General features: G+C 37.3%; 2 protein-coding genes across 4 annotated transcripts; both read left to right on the forward strand.

Moving 5' to 3' along the window:
- Positions 1 to 2,321: 2,321 nt before the first annotated feature.
- LOC113505333 ((2R)-3-sulfolactate dehydrogenase (NADP(+))-like) lies at positions 2,322 to 9,290 on the forward strand. 3 transcript variants are annotated; one of them, XM_026887984.1, is made up of 9 exons: positions 2,322 to 2,592; positions 6,391 to 6,557; positions 6,827 to 7,015; positions 7,235 to 7,350; positions 7,452 to 7,550; positions 7,810 to 7,896; positions 8,056 to 8,164; positions 8,328 to 8,488; positions 8,732 to 9,290. In XM_026887984.1, the coding sequence occupies exons 2-9, from the start codon at positions 6,407 to 6,409 to the stop codon at positions 8,888 to 8,890; spliced, it is 1,071 nt and encodes a 356-aa protein (XP_026743785.1). In that variant the 5' UTR covers positions 2,322 to 2,592; positions 6,391 to 6,406; the 3' UTR covers positions 8,891 to 9,290. The 3 variants fall into 3 exon arrangements, with proteins under 3 accessions (XP_026743785.1, XP_026743777.1, XP_026743791.1); XM_026887976.1 differs by lacking the exon at positions 2,322 to 2,592 and adding an exon at positions 4,749 to 4,930; XM_026887990.1 differs by lacking the exon at positions 2,322 to 2,592 and adding an exon at positions 5,561 to 5,586.
- Positions 9,291 to 9,626: 336 nt separating this feature from the next.
- Positions 9,627 to 14,064, forward strand: LOC113501021 ((2R)-3-sulfolactate dehydrogenase (NADP(+))-like). The gene is made up of 10 exons (XM_026882000.1): positions 9,627 to 9,896; positions 10,378 to 10,500; positions 10,819 to 10,973; positions 11,423 to 11,611; positions 12,077 to 12,192; positions 12,466 to 12,564; positions 12,663 to 12,749; positions 12,836 to 12,944; positions 13,260 to 13,423; positions 13,812 to 14,064. The coding sequence occupies exons 1-10, from the start codon at positions 9,862 to 9,864 to the stop codon at positions 13,983 to 13,985; spliced, it is 1,251 nt and encodes a 416-aa protein (XP_026737801.1). The 5' UTR covers positions 9,627 to 9,861; the 3' UTR covers positions 13,986 to 14,064.
- The last annotated feature ends 365 nt before the right edge of the window (positions 14,065 to 14,429 follow it).

Genomic DNA, 14,429 nt, shown 5'->3' on the forward strand with positions numbered 1-14,429 from the left:
AATTTTCAGGTGGCGTACTATAACAGTTGCTACTATAACAACACTAAAAATTAAGTACGAGGTAAGGGAATGGTTGTTACAGTTATAAATTTGTTGCAGGGTTACACCATATATGTTTTTACTTGTGCGAAATTATTGGCGTCGGCATCCAACTCATACCTAACTGGTTTTTGATAAATGCAATTTATTTATGGACTTAAGTTACTCGCCGAAACGCATCGAACAAGTCCAATCTGGACAGAGTTGTGTCGCTTAATCATCGAGGGCTTTAGAATACCTTCCAGGTCCAGCATCAAATCATCTCATGGCATGAACATGTCTTTGAAATAGTACACTACAAATTCCATGTCATTCGGAAAACGGGCTTGTGGTGGTTAAACTTTGCGTGCAATACTTGATTACAGATCAGGAGACAGATGGAAATAAATGAAACTATTTACTAGACGCACTGGGGTTATAAATACCTTGGAAAACTTGGACCTAGTGATTAGATAAGCTAATGTACGCATATATTATTTACAAACATTCATGACCTTACAACCTTATCAAGTATTCGTTTAAACGTATTTGCATACTTACATAACTAAAGAGGTTTTAATCTTTTATTTGAACCTGTTTTCTTGTAACACTGGATTTGTTTTTAATTTAAAACAAAGTGTTAAAAGAAAACTTGTGTATTATAGAAAATGTTTTATTGCAGGTTACTACGCCGAATGTAGCTGATTTGATTTTACAAATGATTCTAAATCGAAGTTGTTCTATTAATCGTAAATCTGTGTTCATATATTTATATGTAAAGGTTTATAAGGTTTTGCTAAGAATTGAGAAACATTATTGAATTAATAGTACTCTTTAATGTCTTGGATGATGACGATACCGGAGTAATTAACAGGTATATAGTATATATATCTACTATCAACGGCAATTAAAAACCTATTCTGATAAATATCTGGGATTTAATTGAAAATGCGCGAAGTGTCATTCGTCCAATTGTTATTCAAGACTTCATTATCACTCCTTTCATACTAACTAGTAAATAATAATATTAATACGTAAAAACTTCGCTTCGGATGTCACAAAACAATTATGACAGTGACATAAATATTCAGTCAAGGCTACACATATAGGTGTCAGTGCCCGTTGTTAATTAAAAACAAATACAACGAAAAGCCGAGTCAAACAGAGCAATAAACGAAATAACATACTTACATGACAAGTAAAAACCTTCTTATTAAATTTGTGTTAACACACCTATAAACATGCGTCGTTCAATTGAAATAAAAAATTAATACACGAACAGTCTCTATACGAAGAGACGTGCGCTCACAGCACGATTACGCGGCACACTAGATTCAGACGAGACCGTTTTGTAAACAGATGACTAAATTGCACTAATAATACGGCTGGCCTACGTTTACTTGTGCATGTATCCTCAAATACACAAATGGCTATAAATTACTCAACTCATATGTAGAATAAGGTAACTTTATCACAAATATTGTATGTGTGTAGTTTTTGTACGTAAACATATTATTATACCTTATTATTTATTAAATATGTTTATGTACACATCACATGAAACATTAACATTTACCAACTTCAAAAAGAGGGAGGTTCTCAATTCAGTCGTTATTTATTTATACTGTTATCGCCAGGATTTTTGTTCATGAGGTCTATCGAACATGTTTTAAAGTTACATTATAGGTGCGGAAGAGAGATATAGCTCTACATTGTGTATAGCGCTGTCACGCTTGCACATTCATAAAAATATTACTTTAAGACTTGGTGGTAGACGCTCTGATATCCATCGGTGTTTTGCTCATTGAAGAATGGGTGCCATAAGGTCCCAAAAAATTCGAAATAATTCAAGAGCTGCTTCTTTTACCTAATAGGGAAGTACTTACATGATGACCAGTAAGGTAAAGGCAAGAATCAAATGCAGGTTAATGACCGATAATGTAAAGATAAATTACGATATCTGTCAATCTGGTTTTGACTAACTAAGAGTGCCATTTAATGACACTTGTTGTTGTTATTTCGTAATATTCAGAAAGCAGGAAATTAACAACAACACATTGCAATTTATATTATTGCTACAGAATTACAATTAGTGTACTGGAGTACCTACTTCGGTGTTTCGTACGGATACAAACAGGGGTTCTTAGACGACAGGCACTGCGGAGCTAGTCTTCTGACTGTGGGATCCTCGATATTCACATCTTGTGTAGCGGCCGTGGTCCCAGTAGGAGAAGACCAAGCACTACATACATACATACACGTTGGAAGCTATGATAATCCCAGACATACCCCATAATATCTAGCTATACCTATGTATGAAAGCAAGTGTACCTACCTCACTGTAATAGTTTTTCCCGATGGGATATCAACTAATGTCTTCCTATGCTGTGTGATGAGTGGAAGTGTCAGAAATGTATTTACTAAAAACCACCCCGGTAACCTTTCAGATAATCTCACAGGCTCGGCAAGCATGGGCCCTAATGGACTACCTATCATACGGTTTACATGAGCGCTAACACGTGCACCTGCACGTAAACTCAGACACTAATTGAATAAGTGTTCAACAGACAACAGGTACTGACGCACCAAGCCGATGCGCGTGCTATCACGTAGTTGTATGTAGTCATTGAAGTTACACATACATACATACAAGTATAAGTGAAGTCATTTCAAACGGTTCCGTAACTAAATGGTAAAAAGGGAAACCTATTACTTAGGCATCGCTATCTGTCCGTCTATCACTAAGTTGAATATCAGACGCTGTGATAGCTAGGCAGTTGAAAATTTTCAGGTGGCGTACTATAACAGTTGCTACTATAACAACACTAAAAATTAAGTACGAGGTAAGGGAATGGTTGTTACAGTTATAAATTTGTTGCAGGGTTACACCATATATGTTTTTCCTTGTGCGAAATTATTGGCGTCGGCATCCAACTCATACCTAACTGGTTTTTGATAAATGCAATTTATTTATGGACTTAAGTTACTCGCCGAGACACATCGAACAAGTCCAATCTGGACAGAGTTGTGTCGTTTAATCATCGAGGGTTTTAGAATACCTCCAGGTCCAGCATCAAATCATCTAATGGCATGAACATGTCATTGAAATAGTACACTACAAATTCCATGTCATTCGGAAAACGGGCTTGTGGTGGTTAAACTTTGCGTGCAATACTTGATTACAGATCAGGAGACAGATGGAAATAAATGAAACTATTTACTAGACACACTGGGGTTATAAATACCTTGGATATTCGCCTTGAGAGCAGCGGAGGTCGCGCCATAGATAAATACATTTATTTGTCTATTTGTAGGGATATGAATAAAGCTAACAAATGTGTTTATTATTACAGTTCCTAAAACTCCCAGTTTAAAAATAAAATGGGACTATAAACCATTATACACCAACAACACAGACTACCAATTGCAATACAAAACTGAAAAAAATCAGTTGTTTAAAATTATTTCAAAGTGGGCGATGACATTCAGGCACTTGTAGTTCCCTTATAGATAGACAGAGGCCTAAAGAGAGGTGGTAGAAGACCTTTCTTGTATATTGTAACAACTCTCAGCTCATAATAAGAGTCTCTTTGAATTTCCATTTTATTTCAAGGTTTTTATGTACGTAAAAGCTACAAGAACAAATAAGTTTGATATTTCATATACTGGCTAGGCACTGGAACATTTGGAACATCGCATTGAAATAGAAAACGAGTAGATAATTTTAAACGTACGCTTTGCAGTGGTATGTCTTTTCTTATGTTTTCTCAGGGTCCAAGGTTATTAAATTACGATTTCAGCTAGATAAGGAAAAAGGTCGTCTACCTATCGTCTACCCTATTTTCAGAAATATTTCACTTCAGTACAGCATCAGCTGTTTCAAAACTATAAAATATCTTACGTAATAGGAAAAATAGATATCTTCGTTATGTCAGACACTAAAGACGCTTTATCTCTGTTATAGTAAAGATGAGGTTAGGTCGAGACAATTATATTTTACAGTGCAGGACAGAAAAATGAAACACAATAGCTCCAAAATAAAGGATCAATTAATATTGACTTACATCTACAACACGGTAGTGTGATGATCTGATCAGATAAACGAGACACAGGAAAAACAGGGGAAAGCCTTTGCTCAGCAGATCTGACAAAACCTAAAGAACGTCAACACCTAAATAAACTTAACTATGCAACTATGTGCATAATAATTCAATCTTTGAAACCCTAGTTCGCATAAATACTTAGACCTTTGTTTAGTCATAGCTACCGCATTAGGTTAAGTAACCTGTAATGGTAGATTAGTGTGATAATTAAATAAATTAATAATAAATAAATTAATTGGCAAACATATTAAACGACTTTCTTAAAGTTGATACAGTAACTACCTTGTTATTTTATCTTACTAAGAGAAATGTAGGCCTATTAGTCGAGAATGTAACATAAAAAATAAAAATAAATGCGGACAACATCACATACATTGTTCTGAACCCAAAGTAAGTTGCTAAAGCACTTGTGTTATGGAATTCAGATACAACGAAGGTACCACAAACACCCAGACCCGAGACAATGTAGAAATGTGAATTTTTACATTGACCCGACCGGGGATCGAACCCGGGACCTCAGAGCTAGCGACACCTTGAAACCGGTGCGTACGCCACTCGACCACGGAGGTCGTCATCGACATGCATTCACTAGATTAACATTAATTGTTCCTAATTGCAACCGGTCTTATAACTTGATACTCTTAATCCATATTAATTTGACAGCAAGTGTACCGCACAGTGATACAATATTTAAGTAAATAAACTGATAAAATGAGCGACAGTCAGTTGTTTGTGAGTCTGTATTGTTGTAATTGTTGTGTTATATAATTTATATTCTAAGATAAAGTGTGTGGTTTATGTAGAAAGGTGTAAGTTCTTATTCCGTTTGATTTGTTTATAAATAACCTAAAAGAAAATACTCAGGGTTTTATGCAAATATGTAATAGAAAGAAAAACAAATTTTTGACCGTGCCACACGTTTCTTCCCATTTATTTTGATTTTTAGAATTTGTTATTTTATTGGCAACAGACATGCATTATCCGTCTTCAATTGATTTTGAATTTTACTTTCTAGCTATTACGGTTCACGAGGTACAGTTAAATGACGCATGGTTGGGAAGTGCACCAAAAGCAGAGCCCTAGCCCTTAGGTAGCCCTAAAAAGTGCAAGTTTACTGATATTTTGTGCACCCTTGATTGACATAAACAAAAAATAGAGTCTCTCTTAATTTGCAATTTGTTATAGCCTATTATATAGGTAGACAGATAGACACGTCATACACTTGACAATCATTGCCATCTTTCCGACATAGTGATGTAAAAAACATGAACATTTTGATCAAAACAATGTCTTAGCTGTTTACCATTTTACAATAAACCAGCATAACGGACAAAAGACCATTAGGCTTCAATTGTCTTTTTTTCCATACACGCGTATCAAGGTCGGCTAATAAATCAATTTGAAAGTTTTTTCATTAATTTATCACTTGACTGGATTCGTTTTTTTTCTGATTAATATATATAGGGTAAGTGTTCCTGGTTTAATTTTATTAGTGGTGATAGTGTATCTGGTGTTACAGCTCTTTGCTCACTGAAATTGTATATTAGTTGCTGTTTTAAAGTCCTATACAGGTTGTTTTCAAATTCAGGTGGTTGTGAAGTAAGTTTTTCTTTAACATTTTTGCATGACGTTATTTTTTCCCAATATTTTGTTTTATGTAGTGTCGAATTACTATTTTTTACCCGTACAATGTACATTATTTACTCTTATCGTTATCAAAAAAACAATTTACTTATGTAACAATAATGTAAATTAAACAAAGAATATAAAGAGCCGTATAAAATACCTTTATATTCATAACCTTTCTTTCTAAATACATCAGCCTGTATACACCCATTAGGTACGTTTTCACCAAACAGTCTTTACCCCATCTAACTTTCTTTGTCACCATACACCACCACTTTCTATTGGTTACCCACAACATGCATTTCCCTTCTCCTTTATAACCCCCTCTTTGTACAATATAGGGTAATGTTTAGTTCATAACATTGTCATAACTTGATTGCTGCTTGTTATTCTTGAACCTAATTTTGAGCGAAGTTTGTGCAAGTTTTTGGAAGTGGAACCACACGTATGTAAAAGTTTGTAATCGAAATAAAAAAAGTAAATCTTTAATATTTAAAGTGTCAAGAAAATGTTATTAACTTTTTAGACTTTAGGAGAACGCAGTTGTTGACCTGGTCACCGCACTTATTGGCGATACCAGCAAACGACATAGTATTTTGAATGTCATTTTAAGGCTTAATAAATATTTTGTCGTATTAAACAGATTAATAGTTAACACCATGCCTGAAGTGAAGCTGGAGGAGGTCCGTCGGTTTATGGAGGACGCCCTCAAGTCTGTGGGGGCTCCCGAGTCGGAGGCGAGGGCCCACGCGGACCTGCTGATGCACGCCGACACGGTGGGACATTACAGCCATGGATTAAACCGACTTGGTGAGGAAACCACGATACTGCCACTTGGTCTAGTTGCCCGATTACCTCAAAAGCGAAAAGTTAATAGGAAGAGAAAAGTTTGCTGAAGCGGATTAGCCAAGATCCATGGGCCTAAGTCCCACAGTGTACCACGATATAGTGATCGACTGATTGTTCATGGACTAAAGTACAGTTTATACTCTCCCAACGTACCATTGTAATTGTTACAAGCCATTCGTCTCTGATGGGCATTATGGTCAATTGATTACACGCCTATGTGTCTTCTACAGAATTCTACGTAAACGACTGCCAAACGGGAACGTGCATACCGGCTGCTAAGCCAGTCATCCTTAAGGAGTCTGGTGCAACCGCGTGGGTGGACGGTAACAACGCCCTAGGGGCTACTGTCGGCAACTTCTGCATGAACATCGCCATCAAGAAGGCTAAGGAATGCGGCGTTGGATGGGTTTCCGCAAAGCGTGAGTGACTATGAGATTCAAGAGTGTTTTTCTTAGGCAAATACTACGAACTTTAAATATTTCATAAAGCTTGCATGCATGCTATCATGCAAACTTTGATACTTAGCAAATTTAATGTCACTTCCGTATCAGATAGAAATAGGTTTAATGAAAGGCAGACAATATTTTAGTTTATGTTACAGGTGTTTCTTTAGTTTTACGTGTATTTTATTGCCACAGAGAGTAACCACTACGGCATGGCTGGGTACTGGGCGTTGCAAGCGGAGCGTGAGGGTCTCATTGGTTTAGCTTTCACCAACTCTTCACCTATCATGGTTCCCACCAGATCCAAACAGGTAGATTATTCACCGTTTGATTAGTACAAAAGTTTATTTGACACGAACGTTGTGAATTGTTTTTAAGTAGGTTTATATAATTTTATGGCTTTTTGTTTTAGAGGGCGTTAGGAACAAATCCCATTGCTATGGCAGCGCCCGCGTCAGGAGGTGATAAGCTTGTAGTGGATATGGCGTCCACCACTGTAGCTATGGGAAAGGTAATCATGTTCTCTTAAATAGTAAACAATCAATACTACAAATTTAAATAAAGTTATGACTTAAATCTAATTCTGTCAAATAGTAAATTTGAAAAAGGGAAAATATTATTGTGTAGTAATGCTGTTTTTGTGGCTGGCCCTAAATTACACAGTTATGTGGGAAAGTACAATCATTAATTGCTGTTATTAAATTTCAGCCTAGCCATGATTATAATCTGTGTACGTTTTTTATGTTATCATAACTTTTTCACTGTTCCAGATTGAAGTACAGATCCACAAAGAAGAGCCAATACCTGAGGGTTGGGCTTTGGGAACTGACGGGAGACCAACAACTGACTCCAAAGCAGTGAGTATCCAAACGCCTATCATTTTTAAATCGGCAATTACTGCCTTGTGAGCTATAAGATGTTTAAGCGTGTATTGTCTCAAATACCAGGACAGAAAAAAGTATAGTATATCATTAAAAATTTTCATTAAAATTGTATTTATAAACCTCTTTCTACAGGCGTTCCAAGCTGGTATGCTGATGCCACTGGGTGGCGAGGAGAAGACTAGTGGCTACAAGGGTTATGCCCTCAGCGCAATGGTTGAGGTTTTCTGTAGCGGATTATCTGGTAAGCATAAAGCAAATGTCAATGATGATAATTATGAAATTACATTGTTTTACAGGATTTACTTGAAGGAACCCTTTCTCCTGGTTTCTTTAATAAAGCCACGTGTGTTTCTGAGAGAAAAGGTTTCAAAACATTCTTCTGCTAATCTCATTCATATCTACAGGATCCAAGTCGACACATAACATACGTAACTGGGAGTTGTCGAGTGCTCAAGGTCCGCCAGACCTCGGGCAGTGTTTCGCCGCCATAAACCCGAGCTGCTTCGCACCCGGCTTTGCTGAGAGGATCGCTGATTGTCTGAACACCTGGAGGAACTTAGAACCGGTAATGGATATGGATTACTATTCAATATCTGCCGTTCGAAGTTAGTTTAAAAGATTGTAGTGCTACTCACGCGACTAAGGATAATGCAAAATTAGTCTAAAAAAAATGTTTTTTTTTTACCGTATAATTTTTTACCTAATAAGTATTTATACACGGTAGTTTTTTAAACTTTTTTATTAATTCTCTGTTAACTTGTCATAAAATACGTATAAAAGAAAAATATATTTCCCTCAAATATTCCAGGTTGACCCCTCTCTACCCGTCTTAGCACCAGGAGATAAGGAACAGATGACAAGTGAGAAGACCAAAGCTAAAGGAACGGTCTTCTATCCGCAGAAACAAATAGAAACCATGGAAGCAATGGCCAAGAGGATCGGTATTAAACCTCTTCAAACGGTGTAGACAACATTCGTAGATCAGATATTGTAGAATAAGATACATTAAGATTTTATATCGGAACCACACGAATGCAAAACCTTAACAGTGTATCATAATCTTCGACAAGTGAATTTGTGCCTTAATTGGTTTCACACCGGTTTTTAACTCCTAAAACGAAACCAAGTGGTTTAGAGATTTGAGGTTTTCAGCAAGTGCTGATCTTGTGGTTCCGGTGTCAAGTCAAATTGCGGCAGTAAATAATATATGTGCTTATTAACTGTAAGATAACCTAGTATAATGTTAGGCTAATAATTTAAAGCTACATTCGCTTAAGTGGTATGAATGTATCTTCGAGAGCCGCTAGCGAATTGCCACACAAACATTATGAAACAGTTATATTGGAAATAATATTACGCATTATAGTATTTTTTTGTGTTTTCTTTATCTCTTCATACCGCAAAGGGGACGGGCTCCCCATGGACGCACTCCCAAAAAGCAAGTGATATCGAATTGTCTCTGAGTTAACATAAACTGCCGTGCAAGGTTTCGATTAAGTCGGTCGAGTCGATCGTGTTGCGGCAATGCATACCAGTTTATAATGCATAAAAATACCCTAGGTTTTTTACAATACCAATGCGCAATATCCCCCAATTAGAGCACATTTTTCTTCTTTGATAACACGGTATACTGAATAGAAAACAAGCGTTACACCTATTTGCTAGAGAACCTATAGCGAATGCAATAAAGAGTAATTCCACTTGAAGTTGACCCCTGTCAGTACGCCCCAGAATGTCAAAGAAACATGACGAGTTTCCCTTTATTTTAGAAAAAAATGTAAAATTATAAAGTGTGTTTCAATGTTTATCTCATGTTTAATGGAAATAAGGTACTGTGGAGTAGAAGGCGTGGTTTTTTGGAGTGGAGAGCTGGTAGAGAGACTCGATAAAGATTTGTAAACGTCGTCGCGTCGTGAATGTTAAGTTCCTATTGATAAGATGCCTAGGAGATATTTGCTAGAATGTTCAGAGCGGTGAGTACACTACGATTATCACATGATACTCAATATTCTTTTGTTCTGTACAATGTATAGAGGTGTTGTTAAATGGTAAAAACTGAAGGATCAGATAGCCGAGTGGTTATAAAACTCACCACGGTAAACCTACTGTGTCGCAGGTTCAATCCCCACGTGGGACAAGCATTTGTGTGATGCAATAATGCTTGTCCTCAGTCTGTGTGTCTTTTTGCATGTGACTTAAATGTTTGTGAAACTCATCGCGACATAAGGATTAGATTATCTAGAGTTGGCCTAGAGCATTTGATCTTGCTAGTTGCTTCAAAACTGACAAAGAAAACCAACAGTATTATAATCAAGTAATATTGGTATTTAAAGTATAATAATCTACTTTTTGTTATTTTATGACGAAAAAAGCTCAGATTTCTCTACTCAAGTTCAGAACCCAAAGATTCATGTGACAGTCGAGACATTATAGCTTTTATTTAAATTTTCGTAGTTTGGCGAACCTGCAGCCAAATAAGATTAGACTGTTCAAGCTTTTACACCGCGCGGGTTACGGCAAGCAACTAGTCCAGTGTCGAAAATATACTCGTCCTATTGAAGAGCTCGAAGTAAAGAGGTGGGTATCATGGCTTAAATATCTGTAGTGATATTTTGGAGCCTCTTCGTATTCCTCTTTCTATTATTACAACGTCAAAATATACCAATATACCACCCGCACGACTAACTGTTGATAAAGGCAACGAATAAAACCACTCATTGCCCAGATGAGATCATAATATTATGCCAGAACAATAAAATGCTATTTTTAAAAAGTGTCTTCTTTATCTCTCGACTGGGGATATCTTAAAGGAAGCGGGATCTTACGAGCGGGGTCTTATCCCTGAAGTGGGACCCGTACCTACTTACTCATAATGATAATGTTGACTTATCGCAGACGTTTGTTCGATGTAAAATTAGAAGAGATTCGTCGTTTCATCGAAGACTGCTTGAGGGCTGTAGACGTTCCCGATTCCGAGGCGAGAGCTCAGGCTGACCTGATGATGTATGCTGACATCACTGGGCACAAGTACCATGGACTGTTGCGACTTCGTGAGTAATGAACTCGAATACTACGCACTCTTTGATTATATGAGCTTACTGATACTAAACTCGTATTAATCAGTACAAGAGTTGTTTTCTTCAAGCAGGCAAATGAGAAACATTATGTACGTATATTATAAGCAATGATATAAAATATTTGGAGCGGTAGATCAACCAACGATCTAGCAACAGTTGGTCGGTCAATACAATTACCGAGTATATTTTTAGAGTTACTACGGTGAGAATTATTGATAATTAAATGATGCAACGGTTTCCTCACGCGAAGCTATCGGGATTGCCCGAATAGATTCGGACCCAGCTGGAGTACGACAGCTGACAGAACAAGTCTCCTACATGACATAATTATGGCAGCGATTCAATGTGGCTATCACTCCGATCTACAGCATCCAAAGAATTACTTATAGAACCTTATTATTTACCTACCTTTTTCATCACAGCTTTATGCCTAAGGGAAATCCGAGGGTGCGCCGTCACATCCACAGCAAAACCTTGCGTCCTTAACGAAGCGGAAGGGACAGCCTGGGTGGACGGGTGTAACGCTCTCGGGGCGACAGTCGGCAACTTCTGCATGAGTGTAGCCATTAAAAAGGCCGTGAATGTTGGCGTTGCCTGGGTTACCGCTAAAAGTTAGTATTTCATTGAGGTAGATGTCATTTATGTCATAGATGTCGTACCAACACAAGCAATCAGAACCCAACTGATATTTATTTTCTGAGCGGCAACAGAAATACAGTATGTGTCAAAATTTCAACTGTCTACCTATTACGGTTGATGCTATACAGCATGGTAGGTAGAGGTAGACACACGTAGCCTTTGGGTGACCCTGAAACAATTTAATTTCAAATGCGTTACACGGATTAATGTAATATTTGTTAATTGTGGTACGAGAAAGAATAATATCACTCCTACGCTCTTCTGGGCATATTGAAGTGCGAGACTGTTGTGGGTGACTTAAGACTAGAAAAACACATTACATACCAGTATCTGCAACAAGGGGCCATTTTAATTACAGAGATGAATTATTTCTGTCATCACTTCACTGTTATCCCTTTGGTCATCAGCATAGGTTAAATACTCTTGTAATACTGCAGGATGCAACCACTTTGGCGTGTCCAGTTACTGGGGCATGAAAGCTGCTAAGGAGGGCCTCATCGGAGTGACCTTCTCCAACACATGGCCTGTTATGGTTCCTGTTAGAGCTAAACAGGTATATTTTTGTCTTGCGTTTTCTTCTCTAAATTTTTAACATCTGTTTTATATAGTCTTGTCCCAAAATATTTGAAAAACTCTAGAGATTAGCCAATGTCTCTTTGTTTAGGTGTAAATTTTTACATCCGTGATCAGAGAGCCGAGTTTATTCTTAATACGTTTTATGTCGACAAAGTTTTATTTCTTACTTACTATTTTGTCACTTCAGGGGACTGTGTAGACCGTTAACGTATTGTTGTGCTTAATAATGATTTCTATGCTTTGATTTCAGAGAGCCCTTGGCAGCAACCCTATATCGTTGGTCTGTCCAGGGAATTGCGATGAGAACGTCGTGGTCGACATATCCACTACAGGTACTACTATGTATCAGGTGAATACTAGTTGATTTCTTTTTTTCCGTCAACATTAAATGCTCTTTTCCAATTATAACTCTGTCTATACTTAATTATTAAAATGGTTCATTTTAAGGTCTTCTCAAAAGCTCTCAACAATGAGAAATTGGAAGAAGGTATGGCGTTGGGGCCTGACTTCAAGATTACCACAGATCCTAACTTGGTGAATTGTAACTTTAACGCCTTTATGTTTAGAACTAGCAAAGTCACTCGTGAATGACAAACAAACTTTTTATTACTATTTGTCAGGCGCTGCAATCAGGTCTCCTGTTGCCTCTGGGCGGAGACGAAAAACGAAGTTCACACAAAGGTTACATGCTGGCCGCTATGGTGGAGATATTCTGTAGCGGTTTAGCAGGTCAGCACCTAACTATATTAAGTTGAAAGCATACTTACTTATCGTGATGATATGATGATGGTGTCAATGCCGCATAAATAGAACTAGGCACCCAAAAAAGTCATTAATGCCGAGTTTATCGTTACTAACTTACAGAAACGGTTTGAGACAGTATAACAAATTATTTAAATGATTTAATTTTTTATAATAACTAGCGTGAGACTCATCCATTATTAATTGATGTAGACTCTCGATAAATACTCGTGAGGAAACTGTTACATCATTTAATACTTTAAATTGTTTTTTTTTTAACCTGTATTCATCCCTTGCATCTAGGGTCTTTCAACGCTCATCACGAGCGAGACTGGGATCCTTGCGGCACTGCCTGTGGCCCTCCAGACTTCAGCCAGAGTTTCGCGGTCATTGATCCCAACTGCTTCGCGCCTGGCTTCGAAGAACGAGTCACTGAACTCGTCCAATTCTGGAGGCAATTGGATCCGGTAATGTGATATTTAATAGGTTGTCCGATGAAGGGGTTACGGATGATGGTCTGTCTGTCTGCCAGTAAGACCTTTCTCCTCAGGACCGCGTCGAGGCATCAAGTTTGTATCAAATTCTGAGAACAGCGGTTCTGGAGCTGAGAAAAAAAGAAAAGTTAAAATTTACGATATCGTTTCGTCACAAGCCCCCTTTCCTAAACTTTGCAGTTTATCTAAGTCAATTTTCGTTGTTCAAGAAAAAGGAGAAAATACGCGTCAAATATTATTTAATTCTTTGAGTTACTAAATAGATTTTACTTTTTATATCCAGTCGTGTACCTTATTACTTAAATATACTTTTATTAATGCCACGAAAGAAATACAATTATTATTATAATATTTGTTACAGGTGGATCCCGAACAACCAGTTTTAGCTCCTGGCGACATAGAAAAGACGATGAGTCGATCAATAATAGCTAAGGGATCAGTCCCGTATTCACAAGATGAAATATGTCTGCTACAAAGAATAGCCACGTACCTCTGTATCAGACCTCTACAATATTCAAACTCATACGCAAATTAAACAGTTCGAATTCAGTATACTTATGTCGTTTTTGAGGGTCTACCACAGAAATTCCGCTGTGCAATATGATTAAAATAAAAAGTTCACAGATTATAATCCATGTGTGGATGGTTTTAACAAATATTTGAATCATAAGCACAGAGAATGATTGTCCTACGCGGGGATCGAGCCTATGACGTGTTGCGAGCAATGCGTTTGGCTTGGTGATCTCAACCACTCGCCTATCCTTGCAATCAAATATTCATACAGATAGTAATACATCAAAGAACTGCAATCGAATCAGATAAGTCGTTGTTGAGTTCATCGCGTACAAACGAACAGACAAAAAGGGTTAAAAATTAAAAATATTTTTGGCTTCGGCATTCCGTAGCTACAATTTACAAATATTATTTTCTGCCCTTATCATTGTATAGCTAATACTTCAACAAATAGTGGCAGGCCCGC

This window comes from Trichoplusia ni, chromosome 2 (assembly GCF_003590095.1).
Source record: "Trichoplusia ni isolate ovarian cell line Hi5 chromosome 2, tn1, whole genome shotgun sequence".
In the NCBI taxonomy this organism is placed as follows: domain Eukaryota; kingdom Metazoa; phylum Arthropoda; class Insecta; order Lepidoptera; family Noctuidae; genus Trichoplusia; species Trichoplusia ni.

What these genes read in the sequence shown, in the direction of transcription:
- LOC113501021 (XM_026882000.1), top strand. Translation starts at nt 9,862, where the DNA reads ATGCCTAGGAGATATTTGCTAGAATGTTCAGAGCG. An exon ending in TGCCTGGGTTACCGCTAAAA is followed by an intron (nt 11,612 to 12,076) that starts GTTAGTATTTCA and finishes GTAATACTGCAG; the next exon opens with GATGCAACCACTTTGGCGTG. An exon ending in TTCCTGTTAGAGCTAAACAG is followed by an intron (nt 12,193 to 12,465) that starts GTATATTTTTGT and finishes CTTTGATTTCAG; the next exon opens with AGAGCCCTTGGCAGCAACCC.
- LOC113505333 (XM_026887984.1), top strand. Translation starts at nt 6,407, where the DNA reads ATGCCTGAAGTGAAGCTGGAGGAGGTCCGTCGGTTTATGGAGGACGCC. An exon ending in CCATGGATTAAACCGACTTG is followed by an intron (nt 6,558 to 6,826) that starts GTGAGGAAACCA and finishes TGTCTTCTACAG; the next exon opens with AATTCTACGTAAACGACTGC. An exon ending in TTCCCACCAGATCCAAACAG is followed by an intron (nt 7,351 to 7,451) that starts GTAGATTATTCA and finishes TTTTTGTTTTAG; the next exon opens with AGGGCGTTAGGAACAAATCC.